We start from the raw sequence: 19299 nt of genomic DNA on the forward strand, positions 1-19299 counted from the left end.
TCCCCATTTAAAAAAAAAGTCCTGTTTCATGTTTAAGACCAGCACTAAGTACATAAACATTACCTGGATTCTGCTGCAACTCCTTTTTCAAACTCTGCGTGACTTTTACAAAGACTAAGTTATGTTAGGCTCTTATGCTGTGCATGTCAGCTTACATCTTACTCCCATTAAAGGACTCGAGTCCCTCTTTTTTTTATGTCACAACATGTGCAATAAAAGTCTTAAGGCCAGCCTCAGCGGTGTCGCAGGAAGACATCTGCAGGACAGAAGCAAAACCTTCTGTTCAGTCATATTTTCTGTTACAGGATTCATGAGGGAAGTTTTTCTCATGATCGGACACGTTTGTTTCAGTTTTGTGTCACTTGTCTGTGTACTCTGTCCCAGTTCATCATTTAAAGCTAATTAATTTACTCATTTAATTCATGTAGACTTGTACAATGGCCTGAGCCACAATTTGTTACAAACATTTAAATGTTGCAGTGATTAAAATGAGTCGTCCTCTGTTAACAGCAGTGCTCAGTATAAACAATAAAGAAAAGTGAATATATTCAGTCTAACGAGCTGTTATATCATTAGCTGTGGAAATTGAGGAGCAGTGCATGTGTTTTCAGTATGAAAGCTTCCTTTGGCATCTAAATGATTTTTGATTTGGATAAGGGTGACTCTAAGAATCCAGCAAATTCTATTAAGTGGAAAGTTACTGTTTAATAGGTTGAAGTTTACAGTGAGCGGTAGCTGGGAGCCATGAACTCTGGCCTCAAACAGATGTGCTTTCAGCACAGTCGGACATCCTGAAGGTGTGGTCATCTCTGCTCATTATTCAACCTGTCTATAGGAAACGATACGGTGTGCATATCTGTTTGATTCTCTGCCTTTAAGAGGAAAAAACATGTATATTTCTGTTCAGGATGGGTTGTACACTCTGGAAATAGAGGGCAAACAGTAACACTGAGCAAAAGTGAGTATAAACCCACTATTTCACTTGATCCTCATCAAGCTTCAAACCTTTCAAGGTGGCTGCCCCACAACTTCCAGGTTTTCCATATAAATTAAAGGAAACTAAATGAGGGTCCGGAGGATACTGACCAACATCACAACCTTACTGTTTGGACTCTTGTGAATGCCTCATTACGGGCTCAGTAACCAAAATTGTGCTTTAATTTTTTTTAAGCTGAGAATTTGATGTTTATGGGTTCAAAACAACTGTCTAAAACATCTGGAAAGTGGGTGTTAGAGCAGCTGGGTATAAAAATCATCTTATCTCTTCGTGTGTGGGTAACCAAGGACAACTTTTTCTTTATTTGGCTGCTTCTCTTATCAGTTTAGCCCGTGGGGGCATCATATCGCTTTTTAGACTCAGAGGGTTCACAGCATTTTTGAGGCTGTCTACCTAATTTGTCCTTTACCATGAACTGCAGCTTTCTGAATATTGATCCATTCTTGTAAATTCACTAATAGACTTTGCCCATATTCACCAGCATTGACCTGTATGTTTGTCTGTCTGTAACCTGAGAAACTCAGGTCGATGGGATAAAATATCTTATCAACATTTTCACATTGAAATCTTTAAATAGCCTCTTATGATTATGAAGTGTGAACTCTTTCATACTTGGATGTATGAGTATCCTGGTGTTTTCATTCATTTCTGAAATGTTGAGTTGTGGTGAGCATGGATGTGCAGAGGAAAAGCTGCTGTTGTTCATGGCTGTATCAGAAATGTCAGCCGGTTCACAGGAGGGTCGTTGGCATGAGTCAACACAACAGGCAAACAGCACTGTGGACTTTTGAAATCGTTCTAGAGGACTTTGCAGAATGACGGCAAGAACTACAGTACAAATGATCAGTGTGTCCTCATTAACCCTGTAAATTCACTTGAGATTTATTCAACATCTTTACAGACAATTTGACAGAGAAGCTTGTCTGATTTGACAGTTTAAAACAATGAATTATTTCTCATTGGTTGGTGTTTTGTTACATCTACTGGAAATGGCTAATGTATCAAAGGTGCTCTGCTACAAATGAAAGCAAGTATAGAGTCTGTGAGACTTGGACACTTAGAAGAACCTGACTCTTCCTGGGCAGACTGGCACGAGAGTAACTGGTCCTGTTTGAACAGCAGGAGCATCAACCACGGCAGCAGCTGCAGCAGATACATCTCTCTTCCAGAAGAAAAGAGGAGGCTCCTTACTCGTCAAAGATTCTCCAGCTGAGTCAGAATCTGCAGCAAGGGCAGGATCTGCAGCAAGGGCAGGATCTGCAGCAAGGGCAGGATCTGCAGCGAGAGCAGGGTCTGCAGCTGGAGCTGGATCTGCAGCTGGAGCTGGATCTGCAGCTGGAGCAGCAGCAGCAGGGACGACAGGTACAACTTCATCTGATTCTGCTGACTCTGCAGATAACAGGACGTTTTGATGGGGGTTGTGGAGAGCAGTCAGTTTGTGGTGGCTGTGGCCGTGCTTGTGTGACAGGCCGTGTGTGTGCACATGAACCACTGGTGGTAGGACGGGGTCTGCAGCTGCAGTGCTGTTGGCATCTACAATGGGAATCTAAAAAAATGACATCAGTGAGAGAAAAACAGTTCTTAATGTTTTCTGTGTGAACGTTAGATGGTGAATGTTGTTTTGTCTTCATGAATCAGAACATATTAGAAGTCAGATGCAGTATTTTACCAGAGTGGAGAACATCTTGCAGTCCACACTGTGCTGGGCGATTGTACCTTTGGCTGTACAAATCCCACGAGCCTGGAGAGAGAGGCACAGCTCTCAGTTTTGTTCATTTTCAACATCTGGTGACCTGATTGAACATTTCTCCATCTCAGATCAGATCAACAGGCCTGAAAACAAACTGAGTGCTTTTACTACTGTGTACTCACAGCCATGGCATCGTTGAGAGGCACGCAGGGATCCTCGGTGCAGTTTCCCTCAACAACCACATATTCTGTTATGAAGATGGGCCCACCAAACACAACCTGAGAGTATTAAACAGCACTGATGAACTGACAGCTGCAGGTTAAAGCATGCAGCTGTGTTACATCTGGTAAAAAGTATCCTGACTGTCTGACCTGTGATGACAACCTTCCAACCTCGAGAAGAACGTGTGTCGTGTTCACAGTCATGTTGTTGAAGGTTGTCAGAGAGGCATGAACAAAGTCCAGTGCATCGGTGTTATTGAGGGGAAGGAGGCTGGGGCAGCCCAAACAAAAATCCTCTGTGGATACTACAAGTCGAGCAGGAAAGTCACATACAGGTTATTGACACATGCAGTATGTATGGACACTGCTGTGGTTTGTTCTTTGTAATCATTTGGATGAGAGCAGCATCTGTGATCTTTACCCTCTGATTTGCACTTGAATGCAATGACCTTCAGAACACCGCCAACCTTCTTCAGCACCACATCACAGTCTCCTTCTACCGCCTGGAAGAGAACGAAGAATCAAAGTAGGTTGATCAGAACTAATATCGACTGAATTACAGGAGTCGAAGCCTGAGAGCTTCTGCGTCTCACCGTCTGTACTTTGGGCCTGACTGTGCAGTTGGCAAGAGGCAGCGGGTCCAACACGTGACAGTCTGTCTCCAGCAGGTCAACTTCCATGTCGTATTCATCTCCGTCTGGCTAAAAAAGCAAAAATATATACAAATCACTGCACAATTGTTACATTACTTTTAAAAAATGTAGTGCATAAGATGGTAATTGACTAAATTCTGCTGTATATATTATTCCAGATGCAGGTGAACATATAAGAGCTCCTATTAGCAAAAATAGAGCACATAGCTGCTTCTGATTTAGTCTGAAAATGTCCTAAAAAGTTAGAAAGAGAGGGGCACCATAAACAAAACTGTCTATAACATGATGCAGTATGGACTGCTACACTTAGTGTTTATCCTTCTTCTCTGCCCAGTAAACGTTATTCTTTTCTACTGTGTTCACACATTTCTGTATGTAACTAAACAGCACCTCCACCTGCTGACTTACCTTCGCGTAGACCTTGATGTCGTCGATCTGATTCAGTACATACTTGTAGCCATGATGGTGCTGGGCGTTGAGGTAATCCTGCGCCACCAGAGCAGCCTCCTCCGCCTCGGGGGAGTCGCACAGAGGCCTTCGCACGATGGGTTGAGCCCATGTCCCCACCAACAGTCCCAGCACCACAGTGAAGCTCAGGAGATTCATTTCTGTGTGAAATGCAACAAAAATAAGGTATCACAGACGAGCAGATGCTGGTAAAGATGAGAGGCAGAGCTGGTGCAGGTCGCTGCTTATATATCCTGTACTTTAAACATGAAAACAGAGCCAAGTTAAACACCATGTTCATCCCTCCTGACTCTTGCGTCACATGGTGCTGCTCTTTTTTTTTTTTTTTTAAAGGATAACTGCCAAAGCAAATGGAAACTCACAAAGTCTAGCGTGGGACGAGCAGCCTTTAGTTCAAATCAGTTTTAGTGTCACACTCCTGCAACATATACTGACACCTGTCTCTATGTCTGCCGTGAATATATATCAAATATTACATGTGAGAAGATCTTTGGGTTCACTCGTATTGTGTAACCAGCTGTCTCCCTCAACAGAGGTCACGCTGGTCATCTACAGAGCTGGGCCCCACTGTCAGCAGGGATCTGCGGACTTGCTCAATGATACTAAAAAAAAGGAAAAAAACAGGATGTTTGCCAGGTTTTGGGGGGGACAGCGACCATCTGCTTATTACACCAGTGTCACTCAAGGTCAGCAGCAGGCCGCAAACAGAGATACTGATGAGAAGATTTCAAATGTTTTCTCAAATGAGCAATAAAGTGCAGACTGAGGACCGCCGCAGAGTCTTTCCATTCCCTCTAGAATACTTCACAAAGCTTAGAGGTTTAATAACTTTAGTAAAAACACACGGTCACTTCCATTCAGCATTAAATCACAGATATGTTACAGTACCGTGCAAACGTCTCGAGCCACGGCCATTTCTTTAGATTTAGCTTTGAATGAGCCCTTTAAACTGTATCTTTAGGCTACATTGTTAGTAGCAGCCTGCCACAAGAACAACCTCCCAAGTTTGTTTGGCTTCTCCTGAAAATAGTTTAGATTTTTCCCAACTGCTTTTAAAATTGAAATCTTGTGGCTGGGACTTCATTTTTAAAAGACTTCCTGCAGCCTCTGCTACGTGCAGAGACTGCAGGGAAGTCCATAATGTTTTTGTTTGGCTTATCATTTTCATGTTTAGTTTTGTGGATTCTGGAATTGTTTAATAGTCAATGACTGCAGAAGGTTGGAAGGCAAACAAGACATTTTTTATTCTGATGTTTCTGTAGCTTTGTATTTATTAATGAGACATGATTTCTTTGACTGGTGTTTTAATGATATTGCAAGATCAACTTTAAAGACAAAACAGAAATGGATGATGGATGAAAAAGCATAAGGGGTAAGAGTGTTGAGAGTAATGGAAACTAGAAAGAAGAACTTATTGTGGTCTTATTTTGCAAAGTAAAGGGATGTATAAGTTGAAGTTGAAGATACGGTATATTTACCCGGGTTATCAAGATTTGTTGTAACACTTGTTTCTATAAAATTTCTATAAAATAAAATCCCTGAACGCACAGAGAGGGCCTGCAGGGGGCAGTGACACACTTTAATGTAACTAAACGGACGTCTAAAGAAGAAGATCGTGTTTTGATTGGTCAGGATGAGAGGGGCACGTGACTACATGTGACTGTTAACGGTCAACGGATTGGATGAAGCCGAAGTCTAACAACCAATCACAGCAAGACGTCGCTCACGTTGCGTCCGTCTGCGTGATCCAATCTTGCATCGGCTAACCTGAATGCTAAGTAAGCTAAAGAGTTTTAGCTCCAAACGCCGTGTTCTGAATAAAAAACGCTCTGATTTATGTGAACGCACACACAGACAGGACGTGTCCGCGAAGAGCTTTCTCCGCTTCGAGGTTTCATTGAGCCAAACGAGGGGGAAACTGCGAGGCTACGTGAGTGTGTGGCTAGCTCCTCGTTTGTTGCAGGCAATTGTTGGGTGTCTTTAAACATCGCCGGCTTTTTTTTTTTTTTTTTTAGCAAGGGTCTGTGATTGGAAACACGTGTCTGGAAGAAAGCAATTCAAGGCGGGCAAAACAGCGACCTGTACCCGCTCCGACAGCCTGGAGGTAACAAAATAATATTGCTTGTAAAAATAAAAATGTGTGTCTTTCTATGTGGGGACATGTGCTGCACACGCGCACCTGCAGGCAGGTCTGTAACTCTCAGACCTCTGACAACTTCTGAAAAAGGCCTCCTTCTCAGTATAAAGAGCTGATGCAAGTGCAAAAGCAACAACTGTGATGGAAGACCTGTTCAGATCATTTGCCTTGGTAAAAGAAGCAGTAAGTAATTAGTCCATATGCACATTGTTAGTAGCAGCCTGCTACTAAAATTCTTCTCTACCTGAGAAGAATTTACCAGCGTTCAGCCACTGATCGGTTCACCGTAGGATCAGATCTATTTATGAAATCCTTTTTCATCAAAGTGAGGCTCATGTGTAATCAAACTTTTGTTCTGTGTCGCAGCAGATGGTCAGACTGTGAAACCAAAGCCAGGACAGGGACCCCTAAGTAAGCTGTGAGGATCGTGTCAAATTGTGAATTCTTCAGACCTCATGTTATTTCACCTTTCCACTTCAAGGTGAAATTGTCTCATCTAACAGCGGCTGGATCATGGCCCGGAAACCATGTAGCTCCGTGTGTTGGTTTGTTGCTAAATGCTGCTACATTTGAGCCGCCTCGCTCACACTTGGCTCTCCGGAAAGCGTTCTTCACTCTCTGCCAAATGCACCGAGCACAGAGCCAGCGGAGCAAAGCGAAATACTTGAAGAGGAGGAAGGGATCCATTTCTTTAATCAATGGGGTCTCTCACATGTCCAGGCGAGCCAAGAGGCGCTTGTACTGTAAACTACAGCTTTGGATGTGGAGGAAGTGGAGAGAGAAGTGCCACTTTGGGATATTTAGAGCTAAAAAACGCTTTGGCTCGGGCCCTGGCCTCAGTTTAAAGACACAAAAAAATAAAAGGAAAGCGTACCACGCGCTGAATGCAGCGAAAACATCAGTCCTTGTGTCAGCTCTTGGATGTGATACTGGAGGTTCAGAGGATCCCCTTAAAAGACAGAACCAGGATGTGAACACAGATGCTGCTGCAGGTACTGATGGTGAAACCATTACAGGAGAAACTTTGGTACACATTGGTGAAATTAGAGAGCCTTTAAGACACTGTCATAGTATCCAATCTTCATTAAATGCAGACAGTTACACATGTGAAGACGTCACACAGAGCAGGGTACCAGGAACAACTCCTGCACAAAGACTCGAGGTCGGCAGCCCATCAGCACAGACTGCTGGTACTCCAGGCCAGGACCAGAGTACAGTCACAGATACTGATGAGACCATCAGTAGTAAAAAAACAGTATCCCCTCACACTGATGTCAGCCTGAAGGCACTGACGAAGGACATCCACGGTATGTGCATCGTTAACATTTGGTGCAACTTTCTTCTCTGGGCCGTTTGTTAAGAGTTTCTGTGTTTCTCCAGAGTTTCTTGATGACTTCTACATGAAATATGGAAGCTTAATCCCATTACGTAAGAACGACGTCTTGAGGCATCTCAAGGGGAAGTTTTACACTGGTTTAAGTGACAGGTAAATCAGAATTCTGTTGTTGTGGTAAAGAGTAAGTGGGAGCTTTCTGAGCGTTGCCCGTTTGTGTCTGTTCAGGAAAAACACAGTCCTCTCTGAGGTTACCAGCTACCGAGCTGCGATCCTCCAGAAGCCCGTCCGGTCTTTTCAGGTGGTCTACAAGAAACACACGTTGACTCTGGACGATTTGTTGACGCTGGCAGATCAGAACTGGCTCAACGACCAGGTTAGCATCATCTTTAACACCAAACACGCCATGCTTTACTGGATTCACTGGTGTGTGAATGTTTAAGATCAATGTAACGGGTGTATGTACGCCTTTGTTGTTTCTGTTGAAGGTTATGAACATGTACGGGGAACTGATCATGGATTCTTCCCATCAGAAGGTAATTAAACAAAGCTCTAAATGAAGATCTAAAAATGCTGGAATTTTTCTTGCATCGGAACGCTAAGCGAGGAAAGATTTCACCTACTGGACTTATTCATTAAAGGGACTATAAGGCTGTATGTATTTCTATATTATTTAACGAGGTCAGTTTATTTACTCCAGACTGTTTAAAATGCTTCTTACCCCTCTGCTGTAAAAGGCTGACAGAGTATTGCTGTCACCCTGCCGGGCAGGCAGGCATGGAGGGGGAGGAGAGCTGGAGAGGGAATCAAGCCAGTTTCAGGAACAGTTTCTGCTCCTCTGTACAAGGAGGAGCAGGAGCCCCACAAAATGACTTCCAGCTGCTCTCTATGAGGGTGGCATGAGAACCTAATGTCCTTTAGTTGGAGCTCACAGATGATCTTCGTGCAGCTCGACTGGCTTTCGGTGCCACAAATCGCCAGAACGGGCAAGTCGACCACTGGCACCTGTCGCTTTTCACACATGAGAGCAGATTCACTGAACTTGTGTAGCAGACCTGAGTCTGAAGATATCATCCAAACGTGATACTCTCTGCAGCATCAGCCAGGATGATTGGTTAGGCAGTCGGTCAGTGATGCTCTGGTGACGAATAGCCTCTGAGCGTCAAACATGGCTCAGCTTGTTAGCCAGTGCTGCGTTGAGTGCTGTTAGATATGGAGATGAAATCCACAGACCTACAGTTAGACCTTATGCTGGTGCAGTAGGCCCCAGGTTCCTTGCTAGTAGCCCATGTAGTGCTGTGGACTACCCCTAGGAGTACTGGTACCCCAATATGAGACAATACTGTAGATATCGTTCCAATATTTATCCTATTACTTGAAAGCGATGTTTGATCCTAGAACTTTTAAATCTACGTATTTTTAATTGTTATAAACTGATGATTTCTGTTTGTCTTCGCTTTTAGGTCCATTTTCTCAACAGTTTCTTCCACCGGCAGCTGATGACCAAAGGATACGATGGTGTTAAGCGATGGACGAAGCAGGTGAGCTCTTAGATGGAAATGATGTGATACCCTTGTTAGTCATGCAGCTTTCTATTGCCATGTTTCTCCCAGAAGCAAAAAGAACTAACATAACTTTTATTTCTATGCAATGAAAAGTATGAAAAAAGTCTCTAAAGAACTAAGGAGTGGGTGGGATGGGTGGCTGTGATCTCGTGTGTCTCGTCCAGGTGGATTTGTTTTCTAAGAGACTTCTTTTGGTGCCTATCCATCTGGAGGTTCACTGGTGTTTGGTGACTGCCGACATCGTCCAAAAGAAAATCTGCCTTTATGACTCTCAAGGGAACGGGCTCCAGAAAGTTGGAAGGGTAATTACACACTTCACGTACACGCAGTTACTTTGACAAAATACTTTTTCTATCTAAACGTTTTCCTCTCAACAGAACATCCTGAAATACTTGATGACCGAAGCAAAAGAAAAGAAGCAAACTGCTTTTGAAAGCGGTTGGACGGTGGCGTTCGATGAGGTACGTCGTCCTGGTTTAAACTGTTACCTGTTTGAACGCTCGCTCTCACTGACACGATGTGCTGTCTCCCCCTGCTGCTCCTCGCAGAAAGTCCCGCAGCAGACCAACGAGAACGACTGCGGAGTTTTTGTTCTGGAGGTATGTGCGACTTTGTTCGCGTGCATGATCGTTTCAGATTTGTTTCTGTTGCTTGCTCACTACATGATATTGCTCTTTTACAGTATTCTAGATGCCTTGCTCTGACAAGACCCCTCCACTTCTCACAAAAAGACATACCAAAGATACGAAAGAGGATCTACAAAGAGCTCTGCGACTGTAAGCTCCATGAACAGGACTGATGAGTCATTAACTTGTTGGATGGATGTGTTTTGGTATAAAAATAACATAATAAGCAACTTAAAGAAGTCCAGATGCTTTTCTTTCCAAGCTCCTTGGACTACGATGACCTGGTCCAAGGATGACTGAGAACCTTCACAGACAACATCGTGTAGGGTGTGATTGTGGTAGCAGCTCCACAGCGGCCTTACATTATGTATATAATGTGAAAATACGATCCCTGCTGCGAAATATAATTCACTCGTCAGGTCACATTTTCATCCATTTTGGTAACTACTGCATATGATCAGTATTTAATCAAGCATGTCTTTGAGAGGAGAAGACGAGTGGACTTACCTGGAGCCATACGGAGTCTGTCCTGTCCTGTGTCCGTTTGGCAGCTACTATGTTTCTGTGAATCTTATTGGCACCATTGTTAGCATCAGATTTGACCTGTTATCACCAGATGAGTGAATTGAAGTAGTGTTTTCTTGAATGTGCCTGTTTCAGATGAGCAATATGTATACAAAGGATTTAAATAAAAACTGTCATTTTCCAAACATTTCACATTTATTTATATTTGTTTCTCCTAAAAGATGCTCATTTCCATCTACATGTTTTTTTCCTGTGACTCAGAGTAGGTTTGCATGATTCATATTTCAGTATGATCCTTTTTTTAATCACATATTGGACCTTTTGCAGCCCGTCAGGTGTGCCTGATAGTCATATTAGGCATATCACATCACACAGTGCCAAAAGTAGAAAAAAAAAATGCATAAAAGTGAGTGTTTAACTCACGTTTGCATTTGCTGACCTCACCAGTTCAGTCTCTATCCATGTTTAACATGAGCATCCACAATTGTAGATGCTATGTTTGAGAAATGAAGGAAAAGCATAATGGATTCCCTTTCAAGATCAGATACTGTATGCAGGACAACTTATTTTATATTACGTTACATAAATATTTGTAAATACGTCTTAGATACATATATTGTAATTTCAGTTTCATCCACTTGATTATAACTATGCGAGGAACAGTTACAAAACCCAGTGAGAGAAAAGCTGTCGCACAGATCAAAAAGTGGATATTTAAGGCACACACAGAGCTCTCTAAAGTGTAGTTTTCAGTATTAGAACCAGATTCACACACTGTCAAAAACACGATGGAGTATGTATTGTTCAACATAACCAAATAAACCTGTTCACAACAGACACATCTCTATTGCTGACCCTGTCAATACATTACACGAATACGTAACGTATATCAACAGCCACTGTTCCTCGTTAGCAGCTCGTTGTAAAGCTGAGATTTAAAAAAAATTGTCTTCATAAAAAATTCAAACATTCATAAAAGTCTCATGTTTACGAGTGCACACTGAAACCAAGAGCTGTGTATCTGCAACACGGACCACTTAAATACTGCAGGTATTATGTAGATTAATGCAGATACACCTGGTTTATCAACCTAAATCACAAGAGGCCACAAAGGAGAACAGTTTCCCCTTACCACGGAGACTATGTAGGTAGATATATTTGCTCGCAATGTCTGTGGACGTGTATGTTCCCACAGGAAGAGATAAAACTGATTCATACAGCCCAAAGATGTTGCAGATCTCCTCCAGTAGATGTGCTGTTGTGACTGATTAACCCTTCACATCGAGCTAGGTCTGATTTTATTCATCATAAAGAGGGTCTAATCGTTGATCTGGAACCCCCACTCAATTTCTGGCTCGTCGTCGAGACGAATCACGAGGTAGGACACGAGCTGGAAGAGGTTCTGCCACAGGCCCAGGAAGAGGTACAAGTAGAAGTCGCTGACGTCTATTTGGCAGTGAATCCCCGAGTAATTCATGTCGCACACGCACTCAAAACTGTTCACATAATTGACACAGAAACCTCCGTTCATACAGGGGTCAGAGGCACATTCATCCACGTCCTTCTCACACCTGAAAGGAAAATTTAAAAAAGTTCTGTTTTTGGCCACCTGGGGGCAGTAGCTGCACTGAAATGGACTTTTAAAATCACAAGTTGCGTGCAAATTAACTATCATTATGCATGTCATACCATTGTCCCGCGAAGCCAGGCAGGCAGTAACAAGCATCATCAGCCTCGGAGCAGCTTCCTCCATTAAAGCAGCTGTAGTTCCACCGTGTACCCGTGCATGTAGACACGGGCAACCGAGGAAGTCTGGGCAAACATCAGAAGAGAGAAAGTAAACACTGTTTAATTCAGAAATGGTTGATTTGTTGTTTACTTGGTTAAGTGAAGTGTGTTGAATTTGATGTAAAAGCACTTACGGATTGGTCTCGATGTACCATGGGATTTCAGGGAGTTTCTCGCTGTAATAGAGAAGTTTGCAAATCAGCACAACTGGTGACATTGCTATCTCTGGTGACATTGAAATCAACTCTTGAGGAACTCACTCGCAGTACTGGCCGGTCATATTTTGAGGGCATAGACAGGAGTACGTCTGGAAGCCTTTGAGGCACGTGGCGCCGTGGCTGCAATTGCTTTTTTCACACATATCGACTTCTACCTCACATTGCTCGCCGCTGTACCCCTGCTCACACGCACACTTATACCCTCCAGGTAGGCTGACACAGTTGCCGTAGAGACAGGGCCCGGAGATGCAGGGGTCTGTCGAGTCTTGACACAGGTGGCCCGTCCACTCGGAGGAACACGTGCACTGATGCAGGTCAAACAGGTCCTCGCAGACACCCTCGTTCCTGCAAGGGTTAGGTGTGCAAACACTGGCTCCCCAGCAGCCGTACAGCAGGGGAGCATTGCTGTTTATCCTCAAAAACTGCTCCTCCTGAGGTCTGGGCAGGTTCAGCTCTGTATCGGGGTGGAAAGGGAGAAGAAGCCCCCCAATCTCGACAGGACCCAGACAGCCAGACAGATCCACTCCAGCATTCAGGCTTAGACCACCCAGGAAGATGTCCGCTTCCTTGCTGAGAAACTCCAGGTCACCCACAGCTGTTTTGGGCATGCTAATGGCCTCCTTTCCTCCATCCACGACCATGATCCAACTGGAGGTCGATGCCTGGGTTTCCAAGCTGAGCTTCACAGTGTGCCACTTTCCATCACTGAACTGAGTCTGGCTTTGAATAGACACGTTGTCCTTGTCACCCCCAACCTGGAGATCCATGACCACATGAGAGTTCAGGAGAGAGACCGTCAGGTAGTTTGAGTCCTTGCGTGCATGCAGTAATGTGGCAGCAAGCCGTCTTGAGCGGAAGCTGAGGGAGACACTGGTCAGGCTGCGCTTAATCTTTCCATTGCTCCGGTACTGTGGAATGCTGCTTCCAAGCCGAAATGTCACATTAGACAAGCCTGTAGCAGAGACAGGGAGGAGCAGCTTACTTGTTGCAGTCTCAAAGCATCACACCCATACAGACTACAGTCCCCCCTGAACATTAAAGACTCATGTTTTCAGGTCTTGAAGAGTAACCTAATACCACATTGCTCTTAGTCCTCCCTGTGGCTGAAAGTTTGACACAACCCATTGTAAATATGCTCTACATTTTGGGGCGTGGGCCATATTATAGAGCAAATTAATCTTTTCCCAATTTCCTTTATTTTTAACACATGTACACAGTAGATTTTGTATTACTCGATTGTCCTTTTTCCTTTTCAGTTATCCAATATAGATGTGAGAAGAACTTTTCTCCCTTACAAATGCTAAAACAAAAAATAAATGCCATCTAAATTTGCAGGCCTATGTGAATTTAATTTTCTTTCTTTCAAAATCACTGTTCACATCTCTCAAAAGGAGTGTCTCAAACCCCGTAAAGTACCTTGAGGTTAGTCAAGGCTAATCCACTCCATAAAATACCCTTAAAACTACAGTCTACTTACAATGTAAGATTGGGACATGTTATTGGTTTTACTGTCAAATTACCAAGAAATTATGCTGCACTTAGAGCAGCAATTACTTAGAGTATGACTTATCCCCTTTCCTGTAAAATACCCAGAATTGTGGCACTATGTAAAGTTACTTACTAATTACTAAAAATTACTTACAGACTTATTCAATTTATTTACAACAATTATTTATTTGCGTCCTCTAAAAGCATTATTCTAGTATTCCTACCTTTATGAATGTGTAGGTTATTATAATTACATTGTAATATCAAATAAAAAAACCACTGACATTCCATTAAATTACAGGGGAATTACATGCTGAGTTGCACGCTGTATTATAAAGCGTTAAACCAGTTTCTTTAAGAACTGCATACTGCTCATGTTTAATAAAAAAACAGTCTGGTCTGCTTTTACAAAGTGCACCCTGTGAGCGGGAAGTTCCTAGTGTAGTCACAAGGTTAGAGTTTAATTAAGCTAATGTCTTTTTTCAGGACTCTGTAAGTTCAACCACACTTGACAGTAGCCTGGCAGCATAGCAAATACAAACATACCAACTCTGCCTCAGCGGAAACTGATTTGTACTGGCGTACAGAAGGAGATGATTCCACTTTATTCTGACTGAGCCTTTTAATAACTTCAACGAAAACATAATTCCAAAAACATCCAGTGTGAAATAACCCCACTGTCCTTACCGTTTGTTTTTATTTAAACAGCAAATTAGCTCAAAAACTGTTTAAAAAGCTACTGTTTTTCCCCTCCCCTCTGTGAACATGTGACTGCTCCAGGAAGACATGTCATCATAAACTACCACAGCCATGTGGCAGCAGAGTTAATCTGACCAGGGATTACCACGCCTTAGAGGAATCCCATGCAGGATCCCTGCCTCTACTGTGTTCCCTGCTGTAATCAACAGTGCTGTAATTAAAACTGTGTGTGCACCATTGAGTCCCCTAAAGGGACGTGCAGTGCTGATGATGTCTTCAGTGGATGTCAGTTCGCTTGCACATTACTTGTAAATTCTTCCAAATGCTTGCATGTGCCATGAATGGGAAATGAATTCTTAAAGAGTCTTTATTCCTCCCTGATGATGTACTTTCAGGACATGCATTATGCATGACTGGAACCTGTTATCAGGTTACTTACATTCAAAACCCTGAGAGAGGGGCTGACACATTGCAGCAGCTGGGCAGGGAGACAGCTCGCACCATTTCACCTCCTCACAGCGCCGCCCTGCAGTGTTGGGGGGGCAGTTGCAAATGAAATCATCCCACATGGAGTAACACACTCCCCCGTTAAGACAGGGGTTCACCTAATGCAGAGAAGACAGTATCAATTAATTATAAAGCACTCTTTCAGTGTTAGTGCAGACACCAGGGTCGCAAGGGGTAGCAGCTCATGCACAACAGCGTTATCGATATGGCAGCACTGCCATAACTCACAGCACAGGCGTTGTCGCTGCTGCATCCTTCTGCAACGCTGATGAGTTGTTCCAGGTTGTACGATTCTACCGGAGTTGATATTGGATAGAACTGCAGTCTTTTGTTGTTAATCCTCAGATCCTGGATGCATCCCTTGAAGTACCCGCCAAAAGAAGCCGATGCCCTTGAGTCTGGTAGCCCCCCGACATAAACCATATCCCCAGGATGGACCTGGATGAGCCTGATGGGTATAAAGCCCTGGCTTTGGGCTGACTGGAACAAGGTGGCTACCACTCCTTCCAGTTTCAGAGTCACCAGGTGGAAATGGCCGTCATTGATCACAGCCCGACCGACCAGGGTCTCAAAGTTGTTGACCTGAACTTTGATCATACCCGCTTCCAACCACAGGCGGAGGTACTGGCTTGTGGTGTTAGTCATGATAAGGAGCAGACCACTGGACTGTCTGGTGCGGATGAACATGGATATGATCACAGTATCACCTGGGTCATCATCCAATGAGAACACAGTATAGCTCTCGAGGTCTTTGTTTCCAAACCTGGCTGTGATGTACTCTGTATAAGCACGAGAAAGAGAGAAATTCATAATTTACTTAACAGGAGCAGTAAAGTCTTACATGTACAATCCCAGTAAAATCAAAAATGTGCAGCATCTCCAGTCTTTATGTAAGTGATAAAAAGATGTATCGTCTTATCTAACACCAATTAGTCTCTAATCTCATTTTTAAGCAAAAGAATGCCATGATTATTGTACAGTCGTCAGTGTTATGGGAACTAAACGAGTTATTGTTTCAGTAAAAGGTTTTTACAATGAAGAAGGCTCGCAGGTCATTACAAGGAGGAGCTCCTCAGTTTGGCAACCAAAGAAGACACAAGTCCATAAGACTCCCTGATCTGGCAAACTGAAGGCATTCCCGGTCAATTACTGAACACCACGTTTTTTTAATCCTCGATGCAGGTGTATGTTCTAAAAGCATGGCTGTTTGACTTGACAGTCTGCTATTTCTACCAGCTCCGTAAGCTCCTTTAACGTCTGCCGACTAATTTTATCCTGCAGGGTGCTTCTCTTCACAGCTCACCACTGACACTTGAGCAGCAAGATGACTCAGGCTGAGCTTGAACTTGAACCAGTGCACCTATATTTAAAGGGTATCTCCAATAATTTGTCATCAACTAAATTAAATGTTATTCAGGATTCAGAAATGTTACCTAACAGAGATCAGGTTAGCGCTAATGGGTGTGGTTCAATGGAAATCGCACCACATCTATTAAACCAAAAGTTGCACAAGGCCAAAAAAGGCTTTTGCTCACAAAACCTACATATTTTTTAAAAGTTATAACCTCAGACTGAAACAGCCATTTGTTAAAGAGGACCTCCATTGCTGTGTTTCATTGTGGGAAAGAAAATTTGTTTTTTGAGGTTCTGTACCTAAAGAAATAAAAATACTATGTAGGGAGGAGGCTGGGATGGAGAGACAGGTCAACAAAACACTGGATGCAGAGCTTTTTAATGCCATGACTTTATGCAGTATTTGATGTTGCAGGTAAGGAAACAAACACAGGAGAAGCCCTGAACAGTAGGTGGGGACAGACAAGGTTTTTGTGGATGGCGGAGCAAATAGGAAGAAAAACTGGGAACTAACAAGCAATTTGAGTTTATTTGAGAATCTAATTAAAAAATTTACACAGCTTGCAATGATGTTAATGTATATGTAAGTCTTACCCTCTGCACAGTTGTTTCCCTCATATGGCCTGTGGCACTCACAAAGGTAACCCCTCCAGCCTTGGCTAACACAGCGGCCTCGGTTCTGACACGGGCTGTCGTCACACTTGTCTTTGTCGCTGCACCCCACAGTGATGTTCGCCTGGATGTGTGAACCTTCTGGCGCTATAACCGGCAATAACAGCCGTGAGTCTACAAACACATCTCTGAAGCAGCCCAGAAAAGCAGGAGGGTAGTCTGCTTCCTCCACTGCCCTGCCCAGTGTCCAGTTCCCACTGATTGCTCCAATGAAGAGGCTGTGACGAACTGCTCCGGGCTCAGGGAGAGAGGAGGCCTGTTCAAGCAGCTGGACATCAGCATTGGACTCTCTGGTGCAACTTCCTTCAGTGCATAGCAGCCTGATGAGACTGACCACGCCACCCAGAGATGCTTCCACTGTGTGCCACTTGCTGTCAGACAAATATCCTGGAAGCTCTTGAACCAATGTGCTGGAGCCTTGGCCTCTCAGGCTGAGGAGGCAGAGATGCCCGTGCATCAGCTCGATGCTGAAGAGCAGATCGTCCACCCTGCGTTGTAAGAGGGTGCCAACCAGTTGTTCCGTCCTGAAGCTGAAGGTGACGTTAAGAGGAGCTTCTTGGTCTAGGAGCGGCGTCTGTATGTACACATAGCCTCTGGACTCAAATGAGAAAACAGTAGGAGTCTGGCATTTAGGGCTCGTGAAGCCAGCAGGGCAGATGCATGTGTAACTGTGGTGATCGTTCACAAATAAGGGAGAACACACTCCTCCATTCTCACACTGGTTCTCATTACAGCCTGTAAGTGCAACTGTGCAATTCTGTCCACCATACAGCTGCCCGTTTTGGCTCTGAGAGGCGCAAAGGCATCTGAATCCTCCATTGTGGCTCTCACATACACCACCGTTTTGGCATGGCTGCTGTTCACATCCACTGATGTCCTCGCTGGAGACGGTGTCTAGAGAACAGATTATAGTTCATTATAACTTTTTATACATATATTTGTGTAAACAGAGAGGCACGTAAGGCGTCTACACAAATGAATTAATTTTAAACATACAAAAAAAAATCAGCTGTACAAACTTCAGTACACTTCACTTCACTTCAAATGTGCCAATGACGAGGTGAGAACGAGAGCAGAAAAACATACTAATGACTCTAATATTGACCTGTGACAACAACACACAAGTTATATTTACCTGCAAAAAGCAACCACAGCATGCACAAATACACGCTGAATCTCAACATTGTCCCTTACAATCCTACAAACTGTTCAATATTTGGCAGGTTTGTTATCTTGGATCAAACACAGGTGAAAATACTTGCATGTGCACCTCCATCTTCACTGCCTGAGGACCACTGTTTGTGTGCGTTCACTGAAATGCATGGATCGCTGCACGCCAGATAGGAGGGATTAAGCTAATGCACTTACAATGTCTTACACGTTAAACGTGTTGGGGAAGGGAGGGGTGCACCCAAGAGGCTAATCTGAACAACTTCAAGCATGTTCCCTGGACAGAACTCTAATGTCCTCTTATGTAAGGGATGGCGATGCCAGAGGTGCCAGAGTTTGGGCACAACTGAAATTCAGTTTGAGAATTAAGTTTATGTAGAGGTAAGCAGTCCTTCCATTCACTTTTATGCACATGTCCTGAAACATGGACACTAACGCAAATGGATGTGTGCACGTGCACACACATATGCACTGCAGGTTGAGTGCAGTTTGGCTGCAGTGGGTTGGATCAAGGCTCCAGTCTTTGAATGAGGCAAACTGAGGCCAGTGTTTCTAATCTGGGAAGCATCTTTGTCATTTAAATGCCTCTGACGTAACCACAATTCATTTAACTCTAAGAGCATTCACTTTGGTCTCTGGTACAACTAATGGGCTTGATGCTCTGTTTGTGTTGCTTATTTTACCATTGGTCTGGCTCAGGCTGATAAACCTAGGACTCCACCCTATGATGAGGGTTTTGAACCCTTAAACTCATTCACTGAAAATATTACCAAAATACTCCGTATTGCCATGCATTCACTTTAGTGAATTCAGAAGTACAGTGCTAACAATGTACTTCAAATTTAAATATACAGTACAACCAAATTGCCCTGCAGGAGGTGGGTGACTCTGTAAATTCTTCCACCTGGAGGGGCCACAGCCTAATCGTGGATTCACATCCAGGGGCCTTCTTGCTGTGGGTCAACAGTGCCGACCATCTCACCACGATTCCTCCAATATTACTTTATATTATATTTTTGTTGCAATTGGCTGGGAATTTTTACATTTTTAAAAACAAAATACTGCATTTATATGTTGTCAACGGTTTAAAAAAAAATCTTAAATGTTAGCTGTCAGATAAATGTAGTTGGAAAGTAGAAAAAAAAGAAAGCCAATATGCCATTAGCTGTTGGACTACATTACCCATGAT

General features: G+C 43.5%; 3 protein-coding genes across 7 annotated transcripts; 1 reads left to right on the forward strand and 2 right to left on the reverse strand.

Moving 5' to 3' along the window:
* Nucleotides 1-1840: 1840 nt before the first annotated feature.
* On the reverse strand, nucleotides 1841-5374 carry LOC113010616 (alpha-2-HS-glycoprotein-like). Its single transcript, XM_026149780.2, has 7 exons — nucleotides 3970-5374; nucleotides 3502-3609; nucleotides 3330-3411; nucleotides 3059-3213; nucleotides 2870-2965; nucleotides 2667-2738; nucleotides 1841-2543 (listed from the first exon to the last, which is right to left on the reverse strand). Exons 1-7 carry the CDS (start codon nucleotides 4165-4167, stop codon nucleotides 2055-2057), a joined length of 1200 nt encoding a protein of 399 aa, XP_026005565.2. The 5' UTR covers nucleotides 4168-5374; the 3' UTR covers nucleotides 1841-2054.
* A 274-nt stretch (nucleotides 5375-5648) lies between these two features.
* On the forward strand, nucleotides 5649-10400 carry LOC113010602 (sentrin-specific protease 5-like). 5 transcript variants are annotated; one of them, XM_026149756.2, is made up of 12 exons: nucleotides 5649-5959; nucleotides 6045-6133; nucleotides 6533-7158; nucleotides 7261-7473; nucleotides 7547-7652; nucleotides 7728-7875; nucleotides 7988-8035; nucleotides 8963-9040; nucleotides 9229-9366; nucleotides 9442-9525; nucleotides 9613-9663; nucleotides 9747-10400. In XM_026149756.2, exons 3-12 carry the CDS (start codon nucleotides 6792-6794, stop codon nucleotides 9861-9863), a joined length of 1350 nt encoding a protein of 449 aa, XP_026005541.1. In that variant the 5' UTR covers nucleotides 5649-5959; nucleotides 6045-6133; nucleotides 6533-6791; the 3' UTR covers nucleotides 9864-10400. The 5 variants fall into 5 exon arrangements, with proteins under 5 accessions (XP_026005541.1, XP_026005538.1, XP_026005539.1 ...); XM_026149753.2 differs by having other exon boundaries at nucleotides 5651-5959; nucleotides 6533-7473; XM_026149754.2 differs by having other exon boundaries at nucleotides 5651-5959; nucleotides 6536-7473.
* Nucleotides 10392-18258, reverse strand: LOC113010572 (protein crumbs homolog 1-like). The gene is made up of 8 exons (XM_026149689.2): nucleotides 18076-18258; nucleotides 16863-17834; nucleotides 15144-15694; nucleotides 14848-15013; nucleotides 12264-13173; nucleotides 12138-12179; nucleotides 11905-12027; nucleotides 10392-11786 (listed from the first exon to the last, which is right to left on the reverse strand). Exons 1-8 carry the CDS (start codon nucleotides 18122-18124, stop codon nucleotides 11534-11536), a joined length of 3066 nt encoding a protein of 1021 aa, XP_026005474.2. The 5' UTR covers nucleotides 18125-18258; the 3' UTR covers nucleotides 10392-11533.
* Nucleotides 18259-19299: the final 1041 nt, after the last annotated feature.

Source organism: Astatotilapia calliptera, chromosome 18 (genome assembly GCF_964374335.1).
Source record: "Astatotilapia calliptera chromosome 18, fAstCal68.1, whole genome shotgun sequence".
Classification (NCBI taxonomy): Eukaryota; Metazoa; Chordata; class Actinopteri; order Cichliformes; family Cichlidae; genus Astatotilapia; species Astatotilapia calliptera.

Bases quoted from the DNA above. Each gene is read 5' to 3' on its own strand.
- LOC113010616 (XM_026149780.2), bottom strand. From the start codon at position 4,167: ATGAATCTCCTGAGCTTCACTGTGGTGCTGGGACTGTTGGTGGGGACA. The intron at 3,412-3,501 runs GTGAGACGCAGA...GTTCTCTTCCAG, and splicing joins TCAGGCCCAAAGTACAGACG to GCGGTAGAAGGAGACTGTGA. The intron at 2,544-2,666 runs GTAAAATACTGC...TCATTTTTTTAG, and splicing joins GCAAGATGTTCTCCACTCTG to ATTCCCATTGTAGATGCCAA.
- LOC113010602 (XM_080292553.1), top strand. From the start codon at position 6,792: ATGCACCGAGCACAGAGCCAGCGGAGCAAAGCGAAATACTTGAAGAGG. The intron at 7,876-7,987 runs GTTAGCATCATC...TTTCTGTTGAAG, and splicing joins AGAACTGGCTCAACGACCAG to GTTATGAACATGTACGGGGA. The intron at 9,041-9,228 runs GTGAGCTCTTAG...TGTCTCGTCCAG, and splicing joins TTAAGCGATGGACGAAGCAG to GTGGATTTGTTTTCTAAGAG.
- LOC113010572 (XM_026149689.2), bottom strand. From the start codon at position 18,124: ATGTTGAGATTCAGCGTGTATTTGTGCATGCTGTGGTTGCTTTTTGCA. The intron at 17,835-18,075 runs GTAAATATAACT...TCTGTTCTCTAG, and splicing joins GCTGTGGTTGCTTTTTGCAG to ACACCGTCTCCAGCGAGGAC. The intron at 11,787-11,904 runs GTATGACATGCA...TTTTCCTTTCAG, and splicing joins CCTGGCTTCGCGGGACAATG to GTGTGAGAAGGACGTGGATG.